Genomic DNA, 24,252 nt, shown 5'->3' with positions numbered 1-24,252 from the left:
AACACTTGTTATCGCTTATCTTTTTGTTAATAGCCATTCTGACAGGAATGAGGTAATATCTCATTGTGGTTTTTACTTACATTTCCCTGATGATTAGTGGTGTTGAGCACCTTTTCATATACCTGTTGGCCATTTTTATATCTTCTTTGGAGAAATGTCTATTCATTCCCTTTGCCCATTTTTTAATCAGGTTGTTTGGTTTTTTGCTATTAAATTGTAGGAGCTCCTTGAATATTAACCTCTTATCAGATGTATGGTTTGTAAGTATTTTCTCATATTCTGTAGGTTGCCTTTTCACTTAGTTGTTAACTGTGCTGAAGCTTTTAGTTTGATGTAATCCTACTTGTCTGTTTTTACTTTTGTTGCCTGCGCTTTTGGTATCATGTCTAAGAAATGCTTTCTAAGGCCAATGTCAAGAAGCATTTTTTCCCATGTTTTCTTCCAGGAGTTTTATTGTTTCAGGTCTCACATTTAAGCCTTTAATCTATTTTGAATTGATTTTTCTGTATGATGTAAGATAGGGGTCCAGTTTCATTCTTTTGTATGTGGTAATTTTCCCAACACTGTTTATTTAAGGGGCTCTCCTTTTCCCATTGTGTATTCTTGGCTTCCTTGGCACCTCAGTTGACTGTATGTAAGTGGATTTATTTCTAGGCTCTCTATTGTGTTCCGTTGACCTGTATGTCTGTTATTTGTGCCACACTATTTTGATTACTGAAGCTTTGTAATATATTTTGAAACCAGGAAGTGTGATGCCTCCAGCATTGTTCTTCTTGCTTAAAACTGCTTTGTCTGTTTGGAGTTTTTTGTGGTACCATATGAATTTTAGGATTTTTTTTCCTGTTTCTGTGAAAAATGCCATCGGATTTTAATAGGGGTTGCCTTGAATCTGTAGATCACTTTAGGTAGGATGGACTTCTTAATGGTGAAGATTTGGCAGTTACTATCTGACCTTTTATTATCAAACTTAAAATGTCATTTCAGGTTTAATACATTTTTCCTGGTGATTTCTCTCTGATAATGACTGTTTTTTTATGACGTGGTCCTTTCCCACTGAATATTAAAATGGCTATATCAGGGAGTGGGGAAAAGTTTCATAGTCAAAACTGGTGCTCTCAGGTGGTAAGAGAAGGGCAGCAACTCATACCATATGGAGAAAAACAGTGAGGTAGATTTAATTCCTTAAGCATTCAGAATTTATCCTAGTTATTATGGCCGCCATGTAACCACCAACTCTGTAAGCTTTATTTGTAATTGAAGCAAAATCAGAGTTAGCAAAGACAAGTAAGCAGGAAGAGATAAGGCAAGTTGCTCCCACCATAGATGCAGATTGTTTGGTATAGAAGGCCTCATCTGCTCCACAGGACACCATTAGTTTCAAATAAAGAGGGAGGAATTTTGCAGCAAGGAATTCATTCCTTGAATGATAAAGTCACAAATAAGGGATGGCTACTAGTGGTGCCTTTTGACCATTTATTAAGCTACATTAGCTCACTTTCTAAGAAACCTGTGGAAATGTTTAAATTGAGGTAATTAGCATACCGTATGAGGAAGTAGGGATGAAAATAAGCTGTGGATTTTTGATGAAAATTTCTTTGTGGATGAACCCTGTTACTTACCTGCTATATGTTTAAAGATACATGAAACTCATCAGACTAGGATTATAGAATGCTATGGGGGGAAATAATTTATCCTTAGCTAATAGTCTTTGTAATGATTTTAAGTAAGAATGGCATATGTGAAAACATTTAAAACTAACTACATGGTATTTCTGTTTTGGGGGTTAAGCCCAAGTATTAATTGGGTATAGAATAAGTCCTCTGTTAATATATACACATAGTTTTTAGTTAGATAAAATGTACATAATATTTGTGAGATTTGTCAAGTATACTTACGGTATTAATAGGCCACATAATCACTTTAAAAAAAAAAAGTTGGGTAGGAAATTACTCCATTGCTGTTGAGACCATAATCTCTTTCTTTGGATAACATATCAAAACATTTAAATATGTATAAACTTTATAACCTATTAAAGGCCAAAGTAGCTAGTGATCCTGCCTGTGCTCTTTTTGAATCCTCTTTATTTAATCTTCCAAAGGCAATTGACATACATCCAAAAGAAGTGCCGTCGTGAACCTGATGGACCTGGGGTAGCAGCGTTAACTAGTGAGGAGCGAACTCGATGGGCTAAGGTTGTAATTTAATTTTTCTTTTCTTTTGAGGTATAATTGACTTACAACATTATATTCAACTATACAACATAAGGATTCAATGTTTGTGTATATTGAGAAATAATCACCACAGTAAGTCTAGTTAGCGTCCATCACCATACAGAAAACTAAAAAAATACGTTTTTTGTCATGAGAACTTTTAAGTTATACTCTCTAGAAGCTTTCAAATATGCAATACAATATTATTAACTATAATTTACACTTTTGGGGTGAGGGTATGCTATTTTTATTTTATTTACATTTGAATTTCAAACACTGAGCTCAAGTATATGCTGTCCCTTTGTTCAGATTTTTGAAATAAAGATAAACGGACAGACAGCTTTAAGCTTTAAGCAGCATTAAATACATTGTACAATATTAAACTACTAGAGAAAATCTAGGCGGTGGCGTAACTTTATACGTTTATGCATTTAGTAGCACAGGTGTAGGGACCAGCCATGCAGTTGGAGGAAAAACCTGTTCAGGAGTCAACACAGAGGTCCTTGAATTCACACTTTTCTTGAAGAACCTTTTCTGTAACTTTTTGAGAACCTATTGAGATTTTCTGGATATTTTGTATTTAATTTGTAACATTTTATTATTATCTCCTTGCCCTTTAGGCACGAGAATATTTGATTAGACTTAATCCAGAGAACTTGACTATGTTAGAAAAAATTCAGAGCAGTTTACTGGTATTTTGTTTAGATGATGGCAGTCCACGTGTAACACCGGAAGATTATTCTCAGGTATTCAACTATCTTGTTTTGTTATTTCTTCCCACAGATTTTTCTGGGGGACTCTTGTGTAAATTGAACATGAGAAGAATTTTGTTACATGCAGGCTTTTTTTTTTTTTAAACCACTTTATTAAGGTATAATTGACATACAAAAAGCTGTACATATTTAATGTATACAACTTACTGAGTTTGAAATATACACCCATAAAACCACTGTGAAACATAATTGTGAAGACAGTTGTTTCCTGTATCTTGTAAACATCTTTTATCTTAGAATGGGGAAGCTAAGAAAAGAAAGTGCAAATACTAAGTCATAAAATATAAATATTTAATGCAGGCTCTTAAAACATTTTCTTAGCTATATATATATATATATACACACACACACAGACACACACAGAGACACACGTATCAAATGAATCTTATACATAAATAATGCTCTGTAAATTCTTGCCACATTGTTTAGCTCCATTTAGACATATCTTACATGTTGTTTAAAGAAGTATGTCTATTATTTGCTTATCAGATGTCAGTGGTTCCCAACCTTTTCATTGATTATATATACAGGAAATTTGCATAAGACGCTAGGCTAAATGAGATTTCATACCAAATGTGACATGAGAACCTACCTATAACCCACACCAGTGGGCCTTGATACCTTAGTTGGTGAGGTCTGTCCTAAGAATTATATCATTCTTGTGATTTATTTTATCATTTGGTTTTATAGAACACACTGACTTTAGTGAATTTAAGGGTAATTGTGGCCTACTTTTTTTTTTCTGGGGCAGTATCATTTCCTGGGAAAAAAATAAAAGGTAGTAGTCATATTTGTAGGAATCTCAGAGTCTTTTGAAAACACTGAAGTTACTTCATAATACATTCATCAATAATAAATGATAGAAATAAAATAATACAGGACTGAAAAACCTTGTAGCTAGAAAACAATTTTTCCTCTTCCTTAGATGCATTTTTTTTTAAAGTAGAATCAACAAGCTTCTTGAGGAAGAATGTGTTTTAATGAAGTGTTGCTCAAACTTTTTTGCTGCAATCTACAGTTAGGCATATTTAGATTGCAGCCCATTACACACACACACACGCCCACAAGCGTGTGCACACTTACACATACATACATAATAGAAGTTTCACAAAACGGTAATAATTACTTTGACTATCTGCGATGTACTCTGATATTTATGTTCTATTTTATTCTTTCTTGTAAAGAATGTTTACTGTGGTTTCATGACTCACTTATGGCCAAAACTTACCATTTGAGAAACTGGCTTAGTAGGATATGAATTCTTGAAATATTTTTCTTGTAACTAGACTTTAATGACTAAACTTATCAATGCCTCTTATCCTATTCAAGTTGCAAAAGCCTTGTCCTTTCAATTGTATATTCTCTAAACATTCATGAATGTTGTGCCATCACTCTCTTTTCTGGTAGAATTTCTTGGATTTTGAGTACTATTTAAAGTCAGGGCCAGAATTATTATCTCTTGAGTATAACTAACATTTTATTAGATTTGGTTTACCTGAAGAGGAAAAGTGAGATCATGTGTGTGTGTGTGTGTGTGTGTGTGTGTGTGTTTGTGTCTATTTAAGATATAAATACTTAAAAACCAATATTAAAATCCTTTAAATTTGGAAATATTACATTTATTTTAGGTTGCTACAAAGGTTCTTACTGGAGATCCAACAGTACGCTGGGGTGACAAATCTTATAATTTGATTTCCTTTTCTAATGGAGTATTTGGCTGTAATTGTGATGTAAGTAAACTACTGAAATTATTTTTTCCTTTTACTCTTTTAGGTTAATTTAATGGCAGTAATCTACAATACTTACGCTGTCCTGTGGTAGAATAAGCAAACACTTATTTAGCTTTATGGCATTAGAGTAAAAGGTTTAGTTATGAATTCTCAGTGAAAATAGAGTATAGGACAAATTATTTTCATCTGTAGTCAGGATAACAGTGTGGTGTGTATCTGTAAAGTGGAATTTGCTTGCATTTTTATGTAGTATAAGCTCTTTTAAAATCCACTGTTACCTGTTGTTGAAAATTACAACCTGTTTTAAAAGATATAGCATTAGTATTTGTTTTATGCACAGAGAAATGTCTGTGGATATATTTCTACATTTACCTAGTAATTTTGTAACCTTGTAAAAAAAAATGACACATGATCTTCGGAACATTATTCACTTCTGGATATTAAAATGTCTGGTACTGAATACCATTTTTTATCTTCTTCATAAAACAAACACATGCATACACACACACACACAACTTTTCTTGTTTCTTTTCTGTTCTCCCATGGTTGTCTTCATTAGCTCTACTTTGCCATTTTCTGATGGACATTCAGGAGGTCTATGAACCAAGAAAATTAAAAAGTCAACCTAAGTCAGAGTTACAATATATACTTATAACCTCATTATAATACTTTTCATAAAGTATATGATTAGGTATAAAGTAGTATGAGGTAGATTTTTTGTTTGTATTTGGGGGCTTTCCTCCAAAATATTGATATGTAGGGGGACTGTAAGATACTAAAAAAAATCCTGTTACGTTGATCTGGGTTCAATAGTTGTATTAATCAGTATTTATTCAGTTTTAGGTGATAGAAACCTAAGTCAAACTGGCATTAGCTTACGAAGGTATTTATGACATAGGGGTACAGCTAAATTTGGGTAATGCTGACTTCCACTGTCCAGATGCTTTCATTAGAAATTTCTCTTTCCATTTTTTGGCATTAATTTCCTATGTTTGGCTTTATTTTTATGTAGACTACACCACGTGATGGTTGTACCTACAGTCTCATGTTTTCACAGCTCTCCTCGTAGATTAGTGTTCTCTGTGGAAATAGCCAGCTTTTTTTTTTTTTTTTTTTTTTTTTAACCCCAGTGGTTCCAGCAAAAGACCTGGGAATAATGCTCATTGGTTGTATTGGCCTGTGTCAGTCGTGCACATTCCAGGGAGTTAGCTGCTCTGATTCGCCTGGCCTGGGTCACATACCAAACCTTGGGACCTAGCTGGTAGAATCACTCATTCAAACCACCACAGAGATGTGTGCTGATTGCCTAAAGAAAAGTAAAGTCGCTGTTATTGCCGAGGAAGGTGGTGTGGTTGATGTGCAGGTAATAGAATGTCTTCTACAGTAAATCATCAGGGTGAAAGGTTGCCTTGAGTCATTTTGAAGATTTGTTGTCTGTCCTCTTCCTTACGAGTCCAGTGTTGACAGAAGATTTTGTGTTACTTGCCTCAGCTTTTTTCTCTTCAGCTCCTTGTTTGATTCTTCTTGACCTCCTCAGTTTGGTTCATAGCCTCACTATTCCCTGTCTGTCCTTCGTAAAGTAGCTAACTACCTTCTGGCTTCTTCCCTCCATTTCTCGTTGACTTATCAGCTGCAGTTGGTTCCCTCTTCTTCATATGCATCTGACACTGCCTTCAACCTCCTAAACAGTCTTTTCCTGTCTCCGGATTCTAAAACTGAGCTTAATATTATTCATAACCATTTCCCCCTGTGTCTGCTCTTTTCTCTGGTTTAATAGTTTCATTGACCATTTCTACATAGGTAGCTTGCAGTTATATTTTTACAGTTTTTAACCTATTATTCTCATCTTGAGAGTTTTGTTTCACCATATGTTAAATTGTCCAAACTGGATGTTACATTGTTACGTAAGGGTTAGTTACTCTCATCATCAAGAACTCATCATCTTGCTTTCCTCCCTCACTCCCAACCCCCTAAAAAAACCGCCTTGCACTACTTGGATTTTTACTGATGGCATCAACATCCTGCTGTTTGCTCAAATTCAGGAGAAAATAACTTTAATGATGTTTCTATCTTTGAATAAAAATACTGGTCCCATAATGAGCATATATCTTTGCACAACTGAAATGCTTTCCTGTAGTAAAGTGTATGGACATGTTTCATGTGTATGCATTGTCACCCATATACTTATCAGATTGATCTGATGATCTCCACTTAACAATATGCTTTTAAAATTCCATGTAGGTTCCCCTTGCAACCTACGATGATTACTGAAAATGCTATTTAACCAATGTAAAACATTATTAGTAAAGTATATATACTGTAAAGTTAAGTTGTTCTTAATCCAAATTCATATTGCTGCTCTCTTCCATTGGTGCTTGAATATATACTTTTGTGATTATACTACATAATAGCATTTCCCTGTTGGGATTAAAAATCCTGGGGTCAACTATTTGGTCTTCCTTATAGAGGCTTTGTTGTAGGCTTTTGTAGAAGTACATAGGAAGCATGTAATAAACATTAGTTGTTAATAACAATAGTTACTAATTATTGCTGTGGGCCAGGATCTGTAGTAAGTACTTTATAAGCATTATTAAAATCATTTTTCACAGCTGCTGTATGCGACTAGGTATTGTTTTCCCTACTAACAGATGAGGCAGTTTACTTAAAGAATTAAGTAACTTTCTCAAGTAACTTACTTGAGAACTTAACTTACTTATGTAGCTAGTAAGTAGTAAGGTTTGGACTCAGAACCAAAGTCCACATTATTAAACAGTATATTACACATATTGCCTCCATATAAATGAAAAAAAAAAGATAAAACTTATGTGAACAAATAAAGCATCAGGAAAGCGTTTGAATTTTTTCTATTTCCTAACATTTTTTTTTTTTAATTGATGATTAACTTTCCGCCAGGAGATGAATGGATAAAATTATAAGTCAAAGAGATTTATATCTTTCAGTCATGCTCTTTCTTACTGGTTCCAGTATAATACTGTTGTCTTCAATGAAATAATATATGCAATATCTGTGAAAGTTCTTTGTAAAGCTACAAAGTACACAGTTGTGAGATGCTGTTAGAAAAGGGTCTTGTCCATGACCTTTGAGTCTTGTTATACGTGCTGTTGCTGGCAGGCGGGATGAACTGCTCTTGCATCTTGTACTGACCTCCCTACTAAGCCCTTCCTGGTGCTTTGGTAGCTGCTTACCTGGTAACGGTATACCGTGTTTCTAGGCTCCGTGGGGCTGTAATACAGGGCAGCAAAGCTGTGTAGCGTTAAGGCGATATTTAAGACACCTAATTACACCCTCTGAAACTGGGCCCAAGTGTGCTGGATTCATATCTTAAACCTCCCTTCTTTCTCTCCAAGGCTAGCGGTGTCGCTTTCAGTTCATGAATGGTAATGGTGTGTAATGTAAAGTGGTAGCCTTAACCCAGAGGGGAAAAACCCCATGTGATGTAATTGTCATCAAAAGAACATGGAGAAGATAAGGCAAAAAGTTTATCCTCCAGAATAAATGATGGGAAAATTCACTAGCCACAGTTCCTGTCTCTAAATACAGCTGTCAAAACTATGACATCCCTGTAACTCAGCGCATCTTCCCCACATTCCTTAAACATTGAGAATTATTTCTGCCACATTGAACACTCTTATAGATATGTACACAAAATCATTATGCTTTTAAATACTTATCTAGTGGACTGTGTGTTTACCAAAAGAAGTTCATACCCATCCTCCATTTAGCCTTCAGATTTAGTCTGCCACCCCCATCTGCTTTTCCATAGTGCTTTTACAATTCCAGAACATTTTAGCATTGTATATGTACATGTGTATACCTCCTTTGACTTCCAATACAGATAGCAGTTATTTTCTCTAGATTATTCATGTTTACATCCCTTCCCATTACCTCAAGAGCCCTAATTAGGTGCTTCCGACTTTAAATATTTGTTCTTTCTCAGAAAATAAAATACATCAGTTACTATACTGTGGAATATCCATCTCTTTATCATTACAAGGTGAGGCATTTGAGAATTCTGCATTTTATTATGTGTTAAGAGTGGAGGGAAGGTGAAAATAAAATATTGGGTCAAGTTTTTTTTTTTTTTTTTTTAGTTAGTAGACTTTACTTTTTAGAGCAAATTCCAGATTTACAGGAAAATTAAGCAGAAAGTACAAAATGCTCACTTGCTCTCTTTCCTGCACCCCGTTTTTCCTTTCATTGATATCTTGCATTGGTATATGTTTTTACATTCAATGAACCAATACTGATACATTATTATTAACCGAATTACATAGTTTACATTGTTTCACTATTTATGTTGTACAACTTTATGGTTTTGCCAAATGCATAATGCTGTTCATTTCCCATTACACTCTCTTTTTAACTCAACACAACCATCAGAGTGATCCTTTTAAATTGTAAGACAAATCATGTTAGTGCTCTGTTCATAACCCTTCAATGTCTTCCACTTTTTATAAAGTAAAAATTTAAAGAGATACTTTGTTTTTATTTTATTTTTTTAAAACATCTAATATTTATTTTTTATTTTCTCTAATTTTTATTTATTTTTCCATTTTTAAAAATTTTTTAATTTTTTTAACATCTTTATTGGAGTATAATTGCTTTACAATGGTGTGTTAGTTTCTGCTTTATAACAGAGTGAATCAGCTATACATATACATATATCCCCATATCTCCTCCGTCTTGCATCTCCCTTCCACCCTCCCTACCCCACCCCTCTAGGTGGTCACAAAGCACCGAGCTGATCTCCCTGTGCTATGCAGCTGCTTCCCACTAGCTATCTATTTTACATCTGGTAGTGTATATATATCCATGCCACTCTCTCACTTCGTCCTTCGTCCCAGCTTACCCTTCCCCCTCCCCGTGTCCTCAGGTCCATTCTCTACATCTGTGTCTTTATTCCTGCCCTGCCCCTAGGTTCTTCAGAACCAATTTTTTTTTTTTTTTTTTTAGATTTCATATATATGTGTCAGCATATGGTATTTGTTTTTCTCTTTCTGACTTACTTCACTCTGTATGACAGACTCTAGGTCCATCCACCTCACTACAAATAACTCATTTTCATTTCTTTTTATGGGTGAGTAATATTCCATTGTATGTATGTGCCACATCTTCTTTATCCATTCGTCTGTCGATGGACACTTAGGTTGCTTCCATGTCCTGGCTATTGTAACTAGAGTTGCAGTGAACATTGTGGTACATGACTCTTTTTGAATTATTGTTTTCTCAGGGTATATGCCCAGTAGTGGGATTGCTGGGTCGTATGGTACTTCTATTTTTAGTTTTCTAAGGATGGGTCAAGTTTTAACTCACAAAACTTATTCAAAATCTTGTGTATTTTCATTTTAGCATGCTCCTTATGATGCAATGGTTATCGTAAGCATCAGCTATTATGTTGATCAGAAAATTTTTGAGAGTGAAGGAAGATGGACGGTATGTTAGAACAAATATTTCATCCCTTTCTCCTCATAATTTTTTAAATAAATTTATTTATTTTATTTTTGGCTGCATTGGGTCTTCATTGCTGCGCATGGGCTTTCTCTAGTTGTGGTGAGTGGGGGCTACTCTTCGTTGCGGTGCGTGGGCTTCTCATTGTGGTGGCTTCTCTTGTTGCGGAGCACAGGCTCTAGGCGCACAGGCTTCAGTAGTTGTGGCTCACAGGTTCTAGAGCACAGGCTGAGTAGTTGTGGTGCATGGGCTTAGTTGCTCCACAGCATGTGGGATCTTCCCAGACCAGGGCTCGAACCCGTGTCCCCTGCAGGCAGATTCTTAACCACTGCGCCACCAGGGAAGCCCTCCTCATATTTTTATAGATATAATATTTTTAAGTTTTCCCTATTTTCAGGGTTCAGATGAAGTACGGGATATACCACTTCCAGAGGAGCTTGTTTTCACTGTGGATGAAAAAGTATTAAATGACATCAACCAAGCTAAAGCCCAATATTTCAAGCAGGTAGATTTTTCACTTTTCTCTTTGATAGTAATACTTTATCTTGTAACTACTATATATGAATATTTGGCTATCATCCAAGTATGACGGCATAAAACATTTAAAAATTACAACTTTAATACCTTTCTTTATGTCTGATGATTATTTTAATGCAAATGATATTTTGCTTATCTTTGGGGTATTCTCCTTAGGTGTTTTTTCACTGTTCGTATTTAATTCTTTTTGTTAGGCATCTGATCTGCAGCTTTTGGTCTATGCCTTTACATCTTTTGGCAAGAAGCTAACCAAGAAGAAGAAGCTTCACCCTGATACCTTTGTTCAGCTGGCACTTCAGCTGGCCTATTATAGACTTCATGGACGGTGAGGACCATTCATTTTCCATTTTCATAGTCTTGAAGTCCAAGGCTGTCTTTACTATAGCTATTCTGTCGTAACTCCCCAGTGTTTTTTCTTACGTTTTTCCCAGTTGGCACTGTGCCCTAATTTGTACTTTCATCAACAGTGTTATTAGAGTTTCCATCTGTGACACTTTAATAGTCTTTCCTTGTTTTTCATTACCTTGATACTTTTGAAGTGCCTGCTCTCTTCTGAGAGAGATGTGTCATTCTTTGGAATTCAGATTGCTTGGTTTTCTTGCAGCCTGTTTTCAAGTGGTTTCATGAAAAGGTATGGTTTTATAGATTAGACAGTCTTTACTCATTTTTAGGATAGGAGAGATGGTATGTTATGACTTTCTACATCCTAAGCAGAAGTGGAAGCTCTTTGATATTCCTTTTTAAAATTTTACCTGAGAATATGTATCTGCAAATGTGGTGTTTAGATCATTTACATTTAATATAATTATCAATAAGGTTGGGTTTAAGTCTACAGTCGTGCTGTTTCTCTTTATCCCATCTATTTTTCGTTTCTTCTTTGTTTTTTTATCTTCTTTTGAATTCCTAGTTTTTTAAAATTTTTCCTTTTATCTCCATTATCAGCTACACTGGTTTTTTTTTTTTCTATCAGTAGGGTTTTACAAAATACATCTTTAAACTTGCAATCTACCTTCAGATATTTTCCACTTAAAGTATAATGAAAGAATCTTAAAACAGAATGTTTCTATTATGCTTACCTCATTCTTTGTGCTATTGTTGTCATACATTATACTTGTACATATGTTAACAACCTCATGATGCACTACTAATTTTGCCTTCAACAGTCAGTTATCTTCTTTTATTGTGGTAAAATATAAATAAAATAAAACTTGCCATTTTAACTATTTTTAAGTATATAATCCAGTGGCATTAATTACATCGACTCTGTTGTGCAACCATCACCACTATCTATTTCCAAACTTTTTTTTAACCACCCCAAACAGAAACTCTAAGCAAAAATTTCCTATTCTCTCTTCTATCCCAACCCCTGGTAATCTCTAATCCACTTTCTGTCTGTATGAATTTGCCTGTTCTGGATATTTCCTCTAAGTGGAATTATACATTATTTGTCCTTTTGTATCTGGCTTGTTTCACTTAGGATAGTATTTTCAATGTTTGTTCTTTTATGGCTGAATAATATTCCATTGTATGAATATACCACATTTTGTTTATCCATTCATCTGTTGATAAACGCTTGGGTTGTTTCTGCCTTTTGGCTATTGTGAATAACACTGCTGTGAACATTCACATACATGTATTGGTTTGAATCCCTGTTTTCAATTCTTTTGAGTCAATAATTAGGAGTGGAATTGCTGGGCTGTGTGGTAATTCTATGTTTAACTTTTGAGGAACTGCCCAACTGTTTTCCACAGTGGATACTGTTTTTACATTCCCACCATCAATATACAAAGTAATGTACAATTGTTCCACATCCTTGCCAACACTTACTTTTCTGTTTTAAAAAAAAAAAAGCCATCCAGAGTACTTGTGAAGTGGTATCTTATTGTGGTTTTTATTTGCATTTCCTTAATGACTAATGAGGCTGAATATCTTTGTGTGTTTATTGGCCATTTGTATATCTTCTTTGGCAAAATGTCTATTTAAATCCTTTGTGCATTTGGTAATTCGGTTGTCATTTTGTTGTTGAATTTTAAGGCTTCTTTATGTATTGTAGATATGAAACCCTTATCAGATAGGTGTTTTGCAAATACTTTCTCTCATTCTGCAGGTTGTCTTTTCATTCTCTTGATAGTATGCTTTGATGCACAAAGTTTTAAATTTTGATGACCAATTTATCTGTTTATTTCATTTGTTGCCTGTGCTTTTGGTGTCATATCCAAGAAATCATTGCCAAATCCAGTATTACAAAACTTTCCCCATATGTTTTTTTCTAAGAGTTTTATAGTTTTAGCTCTTACTTTAGGTCTTTGATCCATTTTGAGTTAATTTTTGTGTAGGGGGTATGGTAAGGATCAAAATTCACTCTTTTGCATATGGATATCCAGTTTTCTTAGCATTATTTGTGAAGAGACTGTCTTTTCCCTATTGAGTGGTCTTGACACTCTTGTCCAAAATCAATTGACCATAGATGTGAGGGTTTGTTTCTGGGTCAATGTGTTGTTCAATGTGTCTCTTCTTGTGTTCATACAACACTGTTTTGATTATTGTAGCTTTGCAGTAAGTTTTGAAATCTGGAACTAATGAGTACTTCACCTTTGTTCTTTTTTTTTTTTTTAAGATTTATTTATTATTTATTTATTTATTTTATTTATTATTTTTGGCTGTGTTGGATCTTAGTTGCGGCATGCAGGACCTTCATTGACGCATGCGGGATCTTTGCTTTGAGGTGCGTGGGCTCTTCGTTGTGGCGCACGGGCTTCTCTCTAGTTGTGGCCTGTGGGTTTTCTCTTCTCTAGTTGTGGCGTGCAGGCTCCAGGGCACGCGGGCTCTGTAGTTTGCAGCATGCAGGCTCTCTAGTTGAGGCGCGCGAACTCAGTAGTTGTGGCACACGGGCTTAGTTGCCCCAAGGCATGTGGGATCTTAGTTCCCTGACCAGGGGTTGAACCTGCGTCCCCTGCGTTGGAAGGCGGATTCTCTACCACTGGACCACCAGGGAAGTCCCCTTCACCTTCGTTCTTGAAAAGAAGATTGTTCTGGCAACTCTGGGTTCCTTGAAATTCCATATGAATTTTAGGATGGGTTTTCCCAGTTTTGTAAAAATGTCGTTGGGATTTTGATAGAGATTGCGTTGCATCTGTAGATCTCTTTTAGTAGTATTGTCATCTTAACAATGTTAAGTCTTCTAATCCATGAACATGGGGTCCCTTTGCATTTATTTATGTCTTTTTAAATTTCTTTCAGTGTTTTGTACTTTTTGGTGTACAGGTCTTTTTGCCTCCTTGGTTAAACTTAATCCTAAGTATTTGATTCTTTTTGATGCTGTTGTAAATTGTTTTCTTGATTTTCTTTTCAGATTATTTATTGCTAGTGTATGGAAATGCAACTGATTTTTGCATGTTGACTTATATCCTAAAACTGCTGAATTCGTTTATTAGCTCTAACAGTTTTTTGTGGACTCTTTAGCATTTTATGTATAAGACCACATATCTGTGAATAGAGATAGGTTGGATTTTGTCAAAGGCTTTTTCTTTATCAGTTGCGATGATCATATAGGTCTTTTTCTTCATTCTATTAATGTAGTATATTACATTGATTTTCATATGTTGAACCATCCTTGCATTTCTGGGATGAATCCCACTTGGTCATGGTGTATCATCGTTTTAATCTGCTGCTGAATTCAGTTTGCTAGTAATTTGTTGAGAATTTTTGCATCTATATTCATAATGGATAATGGTCTATAGTGTCTTTTCTTGCAGTGTCTTTGCCTGGTTTTGATATCAGGGTAATGCTGGCCTCATATTATGAGTAAGGAAATGGTCCCTCCTCACCAGTGTTTTTGGAAGAGTTTGAGAAGGATTGGTGTTAATTCTTTAAGTATTGGAATTCATCAGTGAAGCCATCTGGTCCAGGACTTACCTTTGTTGGGAGGTTTTTGATTGCTCATTCATCTTGTTACTTGTTATACATCTAGTCAGATTTCTATTTTTTCTTGAGTTAGATTTGGTAGTTTGTGTGTTTCTCAGAATATGTCCATTTCATCTAGGCTATCCAGTTTATTGTATACAGTTGTTCATAATATTCTCTTACAATCCTTTTTATTTCTGTAAAGTCAGTAGTAATGCCCTCTTTCTCATAGTTGATTGTAGTAATTGGAGTCTTCTCCCTTTTTTTCCTTAGTGTAGCTAAAAGCTTGTCAATTTCGTTGATCTTTGCAAAGAACCAACTTTTGGTTTAGTTAACTTTATTTTTCATTTCTGTATTTTGTTTATCTCTACTGTAATCTTAATTAATTTCTTTTTTTGCCAGCTTTGGGGCTAGTTTGCTCTTCTTTTTTTTAATTACTTAAGGTGTGCAGTTAGTTTACTGATTTGAGATCTTCTTCTTTAATGTAAGTATTTAGAGCCATAAATTTGCCTCTGAACAGTGCTTTTGCTTTATTCCATAAATTGTGGTATGTTCTACTTTTCATTCATCACAAGGTGTTTTCTAATTTACCTTGTGATTTCTCCCTGAACACTTGGTTAAGAGTTTGTTGTTTTATTTCTACATATTTGTGAATTTTTCAGTTTTTCTTGTTACTGCTTTTTAGCTTTGATTTTTAGCAAATCCCATTGCCATTGAAGAAGATACTTTGTATGATTCCAATCTTTTTAAATTTATTGAGACTCATCCTGTGGCCTAATATACGGTCTATCCTGGAGAATGTTCTATGTGCACTTGAGAAGAATTTGTATTCTGCTGTTCCTTCGTGGCATATTCTATATATGTCTTTTAGGTGTAGTTATTTATAGTGTTGTTCAAGTCTTCTCTTTCCTTATTAGATCTTCTTTCTATGTGTTTTATCCATTATTGAAAGTTGGGTATTGAAGTCTGCAACTATTGTTGTGGAGCTGTCTAGTTCTCTCTTCAATTCTGTCAGTGTTTGTTTCATATATCTTATAGCTCTGTTGTTTGGTGCATATATTTTTATAATTGTTATATCTTGATTAATTAAGCCTTTTATCAGTAAATAATGTCCTGTTTGTCTCATTCAACCTTTTTACTTAAAATATATTTTGTCTGATATATATATACAGCCACTCCTAATGGAAAAAAAAATTGTATAGCCACTCAAACTCTCTTTTGGTTACTATCTTTTTTCATCATTTTACTTATAACCTCTTACTGTCTTTGTTTCTAAACAGAATCTCTTGTGGACAGTATATAGATGATGTTTTTTTTCATCTTGCCAATCTCTGCCTTTGATTGGAGAGTTACTGATAAGGAGGGAGAATTCTGCCATTTAGCTGTGTATTCTGTAGGGCATACATGTTTTTGTTCTTCAGTTCCTCCATTACTTTCTTTTTTGGTAGTAGTGATTTTGATTTTTTTTGTGTAGTGTACCATTTTGATTTCCCTATTTCTTTGTATTTTTTAAGCCATTTTCTTTATGGCTACCTTGGAAATTACATTTAACATCTTAAATTTATAACAACCTAGTTTGAATAATACCAGCTTACTTTTAATAGTATACAAACACTGTGCTTTTATCCATCTCTGTACCGCCCTCTTTATTTTATCACAGATTACATCTTTTTACGTTGTGTGTCCGTTAACATAAATTTATATTACTGTTTTACGTATTTGCCCTTTAAGTAAAAAAAACTGTTAAACATTGTTGTTCTGTCTCCCATGTTTCCTATAAACTGGTAGTTAGATTTGGCAACTTGAGACTAGTAATCGATTATTGTTATTATTTTTTATAACAGTAAATCAAATAGTTAATATTATTTGTTTCCTATCGCATCCTGTTCAGATTGAGGTTGAGTTCAATTGTTAGCCAACATCCATTATAAAGTTTCCTCCCTGATTTTTTTACCTAATGGTTTTAGTGGCCATTGATGATCATTACCAAGATCTATTATTTCATTACAGGTTGCAGAGTAGTGCTTTTTTGTCATTCATTCTTACTGCGTTTATCTTTGTTTTTTAAAGAATGCTATTTTAGTGGTGGTTTAAATTTTTATTTACACTTTCTCCTTCACATTTTGAAAGGATACTATTTCAGCTCAGGGAGACAGTCTTATAGAAACACTGAACAGAGGAGGCTCAATAACTGTTTGCAGGAATTCCCTGGCGGTCCAGTGGTTAAGACCTGGTGCTTTCACTGCCGTGGACCTGGGTTCAATCCCTGGTGAGGGAACTAAAATCCCACAAGCCGCATGTCACGGCCAAAAAAAAAAACTGTTTGAGCACTCTTAGTGCCCACGTTCAGACCTTTTACTCTTCCATTTGATTGCCTTAACTCTAAATTCCTATCACCAGGAAAGTAAGAGAGCTTTGTACCAAAAATTGTTATATCATTCTCCACCCCAGGAAAACAGTCATCATTCTAGGGAACTTCTTAAATAATGCTTTTACTTAATTCTAGAGTCATTCATGTTCTGTAGGAGGAAACTAAAGGCCAAGGACTCTGTTACCCCGTATCTTAGTAGCTTAGAACAACAAACATTTATCAACTTACATTTTCTGTCTGTCAGGAGTCCAGGCACAGCTTAGCTGGGTGCCTCTGGCTTCAGGTCTCTTGTCAGGTTGTAGTCAGGGTGTCAGCCAGGACCGTGTCTTCATCTGAAGGCACCCCTTAAAGAGGATCCGCATACAGTCTCACTCACATGGTTATTAATAAGGTTCATTTCCTCCCAAGCTGTTGTCCAGAGGCCTCTCTCTGTTTCTTGCCACCTGGGCCTCTCTACAGGGCAACTCCCAGCATGGCAGCAGGCTTTCCTCAGAGTAAGGAGATGAGAGAGCTCTCTTTGTAACCTGATTTCAGAAGTGACATCTCATTACTTTTGTCATATTCCTTTCATTAGAAGGAAGACACTAAATCCATCCCACACACAGCATGAGGGGTTATACCAGGGCATCTGCAGGAGGCAGGGATCACTGGGGGCATCTCAGAGGCCACCTGCCACAGACGCCAATGTACACAACCTGACAGCAGCCAAGCCTTTGAAACATTTCCTGTTATACCAGGCCACAGTACTTTTTGCTCTTTGATGTTGAAAACAGCCTCGTTGTTACTGAAAATCTCAATCGTAGTCTGTATTGTAGAATTTAGTCTCTGACCAAAGCCAGCTTTATTAGGTAAACTCTCTTTGTAATAACATTAGAGCATTTTCTTTCTCATGATACATTCTCTTATTTTCATTTTTTCTTGTAGCCCTGGTTGCTGCTATGAAACAGCTATGACAAGATACTTTTATCATGGCCGTACAGAGACTGTGCGATCGTGTACAGTAGAAGCAGTCAGATGGTGCCAATCCATGCAGGATCCTTCTACCAGTGTGAGTATTTGAAAAGAAAAAATTAACAGAATTTGTCTGTTCTAAAGGAAACTTGGCTCTTAAATAACTAACTTCTTCAAATCCCTGGATCAGTGAAATATTTTCAAATCTTTTTTTTCTGGAAACTTTCAAACATTTCTTCATTTGCCAATGAAGTGTATACTTGGAAAGAATAAGAAACAGGGAAGACCTGATAAGAAACCCATTTGTGTCATATTCTAGGCAAAGTAACTTCAACACCTTGAGTATTTCACTACTGTTAATCTACCTTTAGATAACACCCATAAAATGTAGACTTTCCTAAAGTGCCTTTAAAAGGAAGCTTTTCTTGATGTGGTTGAACGTTTTTGAAATCAGATTTTTTTTTGTATATTAGAACCAGTACAGCTTTATATGTTTTGTTTTATACTTTAAGCATTTACACAAAAGGGTAGTTCCTTCCCACTGCTATTTTGGTATTGCATTTGTTTCTTTAGTTTTGATTGACATAGTTATGTATGTTAACTTATTTTAATTTCATAGAGCTGCTTCATTATCATTTTTGTACAACTATGCTTTAGTTTTGAAATCGTAATTGCTTCTGTCTTTACACTTGTTAATATCACTTCAGTGCTGCCCACAAGTTTCTATTTTCTCGTTCTGGGAAAGAAATAATCAAGTTGCAGGGCATATAGGAAAGAAAAGGCAGAGGAAAAGGTAAGGGTAGGTAAGGGTAGGGGGGACGGATAGATTGGAAGTTTGGGATTGACGTATACACACTGCTATATTTAAAATAGATGACCAACAAGGACCTACTGTATAGCACAGAGAACTCTGCTCAATAGTCTATAATAACCTAAATGGGGAAAAAAAATCTGAAAAAGAATGGATAAATGTATATGTATAGCTATATCACTTTGCTGTACACCTGAAACACAACAACTTACAACTATACTCCAATATAAAATAAAAATTAAAAAAGACAGTGGAAGAAGTCAGGAAAAAGACAGAAAAGTTATACATCTCAAGGTCTTCCTCAGAATCTTTTTTCTCTCCCAAATTACCCAAATTCTAATTACTTTTTTAAAAAATTAATTAATGAATGAATTTTTTGGCTGCGTTGGGTCTTCGTTGCTGTGCCCGGGCTTTCTCTAGTTGCAGCAAGTGGGGGCTGCTCTTTGTTGCGGTGCGCGGGCTTCTCATTGCGGTGGCTTCTCTTGTCGTGGAGCACGGGCTCTAAGCGTGCGGGCTTCAGTAGTTGTGGCACGTAGGCTCAGTAGTTGTGGCTTGCGGGCTCTAGAGCACAGGCTCAGTAGTTGTGGCGCACGGGCTTAGTTGCTCCACGGCACGTGGGATCTTTCCGGACCAGGGCTTGAACCCGTATCCCCTGCACTGACGGGCGGATTCTTAACCACTGTGCCCCAAGGGAAGTCCTGCCAAATTCTAATTACTTTGAGCTCAGGTTTTTTGTTTGGTTTCTGTACATTTTGTTATTGAAGTATCTCTTGATTTTTAACACAGCTTTTTGAGCAGCAGCACAGGATGTTAGAAGCTTTTGCAAAACATAATAAAATGATGAAAGATTGTTCAACTGGAAAAGGTACATATACTGTTTTTTTTCTGACTTAAAAAAAAATTCTCTTGTGCTGAAAACATTTTTCTAACTTCAGGTTTGGGGTTTTATTGCAGGATTTGACCGTCATCTGTTAGGTCTCTCACTCATAGCAAAAGAGGAATGTCTCCCTGTTCCAGAACTCTTTACAGACCCACTTTTCTCCAGAAGGTAATATAACGTAGTGTTTTGTAACCTCATCAGTTTCTTTCTTCCTGAATGTTAAAAGCTTTTTAGAAACAATGTAAGCTTCTGTAAGCCTAGTAAAATATCCTTTCTTTGTGCCATACAGTGGAGGAGGTGGAAACTTTGTTCTCTCAACAAGTCTGATTGGTTATTTAAGAGTCCAGGGAGTGGTGGTTCCCATGGTACACAATGGCTATGGATTTTTCTATCATATCAGAGATGACAGGTGAGGCTGCTCTTTTTATTTTTTAATTTTTTTTATTTTTTATTTTAGTATATTTTATTTGCATCTATAAATTTTTTTTTAGAATAGTGTTTTATGTATTTTATTTTATTTTTTTAACATCTTTATTATTCTTAACTGTGCTCACTCTTGTTGTTTGTCTTTCCTACACTGTGATTCTGATGGTGTTGTCATCTGTCACTTGCTGCATGGGCAATTATTTTTTACCACTTAGGCGTTTAATGCGTATTTGTTTCTCTTTCCTGCTTTTGAGACATTTGTCAAATCAGTCCTTTAGGTGTTTTGTGCAGAGCACTGTTTCAGGTTGACTCAGAGATCACGTCATCATCATCCTCCAAAATCAGTACACATATTACCATATTTGTTCTACCCAAGATATTTGATGACAAGTTCAGATAAAATTTGATGGTCTGTAAATATGTGGTGGTTAGTGCAGTCATAGACAATACTAATGAGACCAAGACACGAGACAAGGTAAATTAATTTTTGTTCAGAAAAGGATGTTTTACCAATTCAGATGCATTTCATTTTGGTTGTATGGGGTTTGACTTAAATTTGTGGAAAGAATGAGAAAGAAAATACTAAAACCTGGTAGGGGAAAGAGAGGTGGAGAACAAGGTAATAGCGAATTGCCAGAAAGGCATGGAAAGTCCCCTTTCACAGAGTCTGGCCGTCTCTTCACAGGGGTCTGTCAGAGCTTGGGAATTAAGATAATGGGGCTACATATAGCACCGTATGAATAAGAAGAGAGCAGGCTTCGAGGCATTTCAGGTGGAATGTGAAAAATGGGAAAAATAATATGTGTGACACCTTATCTTTGATAAAGGAGGCAAGAATATACAGTGGAGAAAAGACAGCCTCTTCAATAAGTGGTGCTGGGAAAACTGGACAGCTACCTGTAAAGGAATGAAATTAGAACACTCCCTAACACCATACACAAAAATAAACTCAAAATGGATTAAAGACCTAAATGTAAGGCCAGACACTATCAAACTCTTAGAGGAAAACATAGGCAGAACACTCTATGACATAAATCACAGCAAGATCCTTTTTGACCCACCTCCTAGAGAAATGGAAATAAAAACAAAATAAACAAATGGGACCTAATGAAACTTAAAGGCTTTTGCACAGCAAAGGAAACCATAAACAAGACAAAAAGACAACCCTCAGAATGGGAGAAAATATTTGCCAATGAAGCAACTGACAAAGGATTAATCTCCAAAATTTACAAGCAGCTCATGCAGCTCAATATCAAAAAAACAAACAACCCAATCCAAAAATGGGCAGAAGACCTAAATAGACATTTCTCCAAAGAAGATATACAGATTACCAACAAACACATGAAAGAATGCTCAACATCATTAATCATTAGAGAAATGCAAATCAAAACTACAGTGCGATATCATCTCACACCAGTCGAATGGCCATCATCCAAAAATCTACAAACAATAAATGCTGGAGAGGGTGTGGAGAAAAGGGAACCCTCTTGCACTGTTGGTGGGAATGTAAATTGATACAACCACTATGGAGAACAGTATGGAGGTTCCTTAAAAAACTAAAAATAGGGCTTTCCTGGTGGTGCAGTGGTTGAGAATCTGCCTGCCAGTGCAGGGGACACGGGTCCGAGCCCTGGTCTGGGAAGATCCCACATGCTGTGGAGCAACTGGGCCCTTGAGCCACAATTACTGAGCCTGCGCGTCTGGAGCCTGTGCTCCGCAACAAGAGAGGCCGCGATAGTGAGAGGCCCGCGCACCGCGATGAAGAGTGGCCCCCGCTTGCCGCAACTGGAGAAAGCCCTCGCACAGAAACGAAGACCCAACACAGCCAAAAATAAAAATAAATAAATAAATAATTTTTTAAAAAACCCTAAAAATAGAACTACCATATGACCCAGCAATCCCACTACTGCGTATATACCCTGAGAAAACCATAATTCAAAAAGAGTCATGTTCCAAAATGTTCATTGCAGCTCTATTTACAATAGCCAGGACATGGAAGCAACCTAAGTGTCCACTGACAGATGAATGGATAAAGAAGATGTGGCACATATATACAATGGAATATTACTCAGCCATAAAAAGAAACGAAATGGAGTTATTTGTAGTGAGGTGGATGGACCAAGAGACTGTCATACAGATTGAAGTAAGTCAGAAAGAGAAAAACAAATACTGTATGCTAACACATATATATGGAATCTAAAAAAAAAAAGAAGAAAATGGTCAGAAGAACCTAGGGGCAAGACGGGAATAAAGATGCAGACCTACTAGAGAATGGACTTGAGGATACGGGGAGGGGGAAGGGTAAGCTGGGACAAAGTGAGAGAGTGGCATGGACATATATACACTACCAAATGTAAAATAGATAGCTAGTGGGAGGCAGCCGCATAGCACAGGGAGATCAGCTCAGTGCTTTGTGACCACCTAGAGGGGTGGGATAGGGAGGGTGGCAGGGAGGGAGACGCAAGAGGGAAGAGATACGGGGACATATGTATATGTATAACTGATTCACTTTGTTATAAAGCAGAAACTAACACACCATTGTAAAGCAATTATACTCCAATAAAGATGTTTAAAAAAAAAAAAATCGGATGGGGCCAGATGTGGCAAGGCCCCCAACGGTAACCAGAGCTCTCACCCTTGGTCCACTCTAGGCTGCATTCAGTGTTTAAATGCAATGCTAGGAGACCAGTTCCAGTCTGCTGTACATGATGGAGCCATAAAGTTTTACTGAAGATTTTTTGGAGAAGGTGTGGAAGAAGAGTGACATTGCATACCACGTGGCAAACATCACAGCAATTCCCTTTAAACATCTATATGTTCCATCGGAATTTCCTCTCTAAATATCAGCCTCCTGGGACTTCCCTGGTGGTCCAGTGAGCAAGACTCTGTGCTGTGGTGCTCCAAGGACAAGGGTGCTTCAAGGACAAAGGACCACCCTGCCTGAAAACGTTTCAGCGTCACACCCCCTACTGGACTCTTAATCACCCTCCCCACCATGTTGCGATGGTTATGAAATTCCTGAGCCCACCTGGGCGATGGGACCTGTCCCAAATAAGGAAAGGCATCTGCCCTGTCCCACTCCCACTCTATAGAAGGAAGGTATATGTGCCTCGACCAATCAGTAAATGAAATTTTCACCTCGGACCATTCCTTTGTTCTCTTGCTATAAAAACTGACTAATAGCACATGTTCGGAATAGGAAGTCAGCCCACTGTTCTGGCAGCGACCCTTCCCTCTAATAAATTCTATCTTCTTTAAAAAAAAAAAGGGCTTCCCTGGTGGCGCAGTGGTTGAGAACCTGCCTGCCAATGCAGGGGACACGGGTTCGAGCCCTGGTCTGGGAAGATCCCACATGCTGCGGAGCAACTCAGCCCGTGAGCCACAACTACTGAGCCTGCGCGTCTGGAGCCTGTGCTCCGCAACAAGAGAGGCCGCGATAGTGAGAGGCCCGCGCACCGCGATGAAGAGTGGCTCCCGCTTGCCGCAACTAGAGAAAGCCCTCGCACAGAAACGAAGACCCAACACAGCCATAAATAAAGATAAATTAAAAAAAAAAAATGTGTGACATAGTTCAGTTTCTAAGGTACTGTTTTTCTATTTTTCCTTTTTTAAAGAGTTTACAGTCAGTGTTATTTTTTCAAAATTTTATCATCTGTCTCCATGTCAAGCGTGATTTGTGCATACCAGGGGTGCTTTTATTCATTGGCATCTAAGTCTTAATGATGTATTCCCATAGTATTCAGTTTCTATACATTAATCTACAAATTAAAGGTTGAATGATAAAGGTTAAACATGGATCTTATTAGCCATGTTTATCCTTTACCAGGTCCAAAATCATCATCATATACAGAGAATAACTAAGGATTCTAACATATTCTCTGACAAGTCGTGGATGTTACATTGCATGCAGTGATAAGAGTTTAAGCCAGATATGCCTCAGCTCTTTGACTTTTTGGAAAATGTATTTTTAATGATCCTGGGACAGTTTCCATTCACTTATTCAGGAAATATTTAATGAGAACTTACAATGTGCCAAGGATTGTTTTAGGTGGTAAGGACACAAGACAGACAAAACCCCTTTCTTAAAGATAGTATTTTCTACTTGGGAAACAGGAACAAGAGCAAACAAATAAGCAGGATAACTGCAAATAGTGATGAATGTTGTAGAGCAAATAATCAAATTGTTGTGGT

At 36.4% G+C, this 24,252-nt stretch overlaps 1 protein-coding gene across 5 annotated transcripts in view; it reads left to right on the top strand.

Moving 5' to 3' along the window:
* The window catches only part of CROT (carnitine O-octanoyltransferase), a 105,676-nt gene that overhangs the window by 30,738 nt on the left and 50,686 nt on the right, over positions 1–24,252 (top strand). For all 5 annotated transcript variants that reach the window (XR_009505074.1, XM_059934017.1, XM_059934015.1 and 2 more), the window contains exons 8-17: positions 2,099–2,192; positions 2,831–2,956; positions 4,612–4,713; positions 10,084–10,167; positions 10,580–10,687; positions 10,914–11,044; positions 17,918–18,041; positions 19,542–19,620; positions 19,710–19,803; positions 19,925–20,044. Coding sequence is in view for 4 of the 5 variants with exons in the window: in XM_059934017.1 (XP_059790000.1) it covers positions 2,099–2,192; positions 2,831–2,956; positions 4,612–4,713; positions 10,084–10,167; positions 10,580–10,687; positions 10,914–11,044; positions 17,918–18,041; positions 19,542–19,620; positions 19,710–19,803; positions 19,925–20,044 (1,062 nt within the window). In the remaining variant the exon portion in view is untranslated. The remainder of the gene's footprint in view (positions 1–2,098; positions 2,193–2,830; positions 2,957–4,611; positions 4,714–10,083; positions 10,168–10,579; positions 10,688–10,913; positions 11,045–17,917; positions 18,042–19,541; positions 19,621–19,709; positions 19,804–19,924; positions 20,045–24,252) is intronic.

Source organism: Balaenoptera ricei, chromosome 9 (genome assembly GCF_028023285.1).
Source record: "Balaenoptera ricei isolate mBalRic1 chromosome 9, mBalRic1.hap2, whole genome shotgun sequence".
Classification (NCBI taxonomy): Eukaryota; Metazoa; Chordata; class Mammalia; order Artiodactyla; family Balaenopteridae; genus Balaenoptera; species Balaenoptera ricei.
This window is presented reverse-complemented; position numbering and strand designations above follow the sequence as displayed.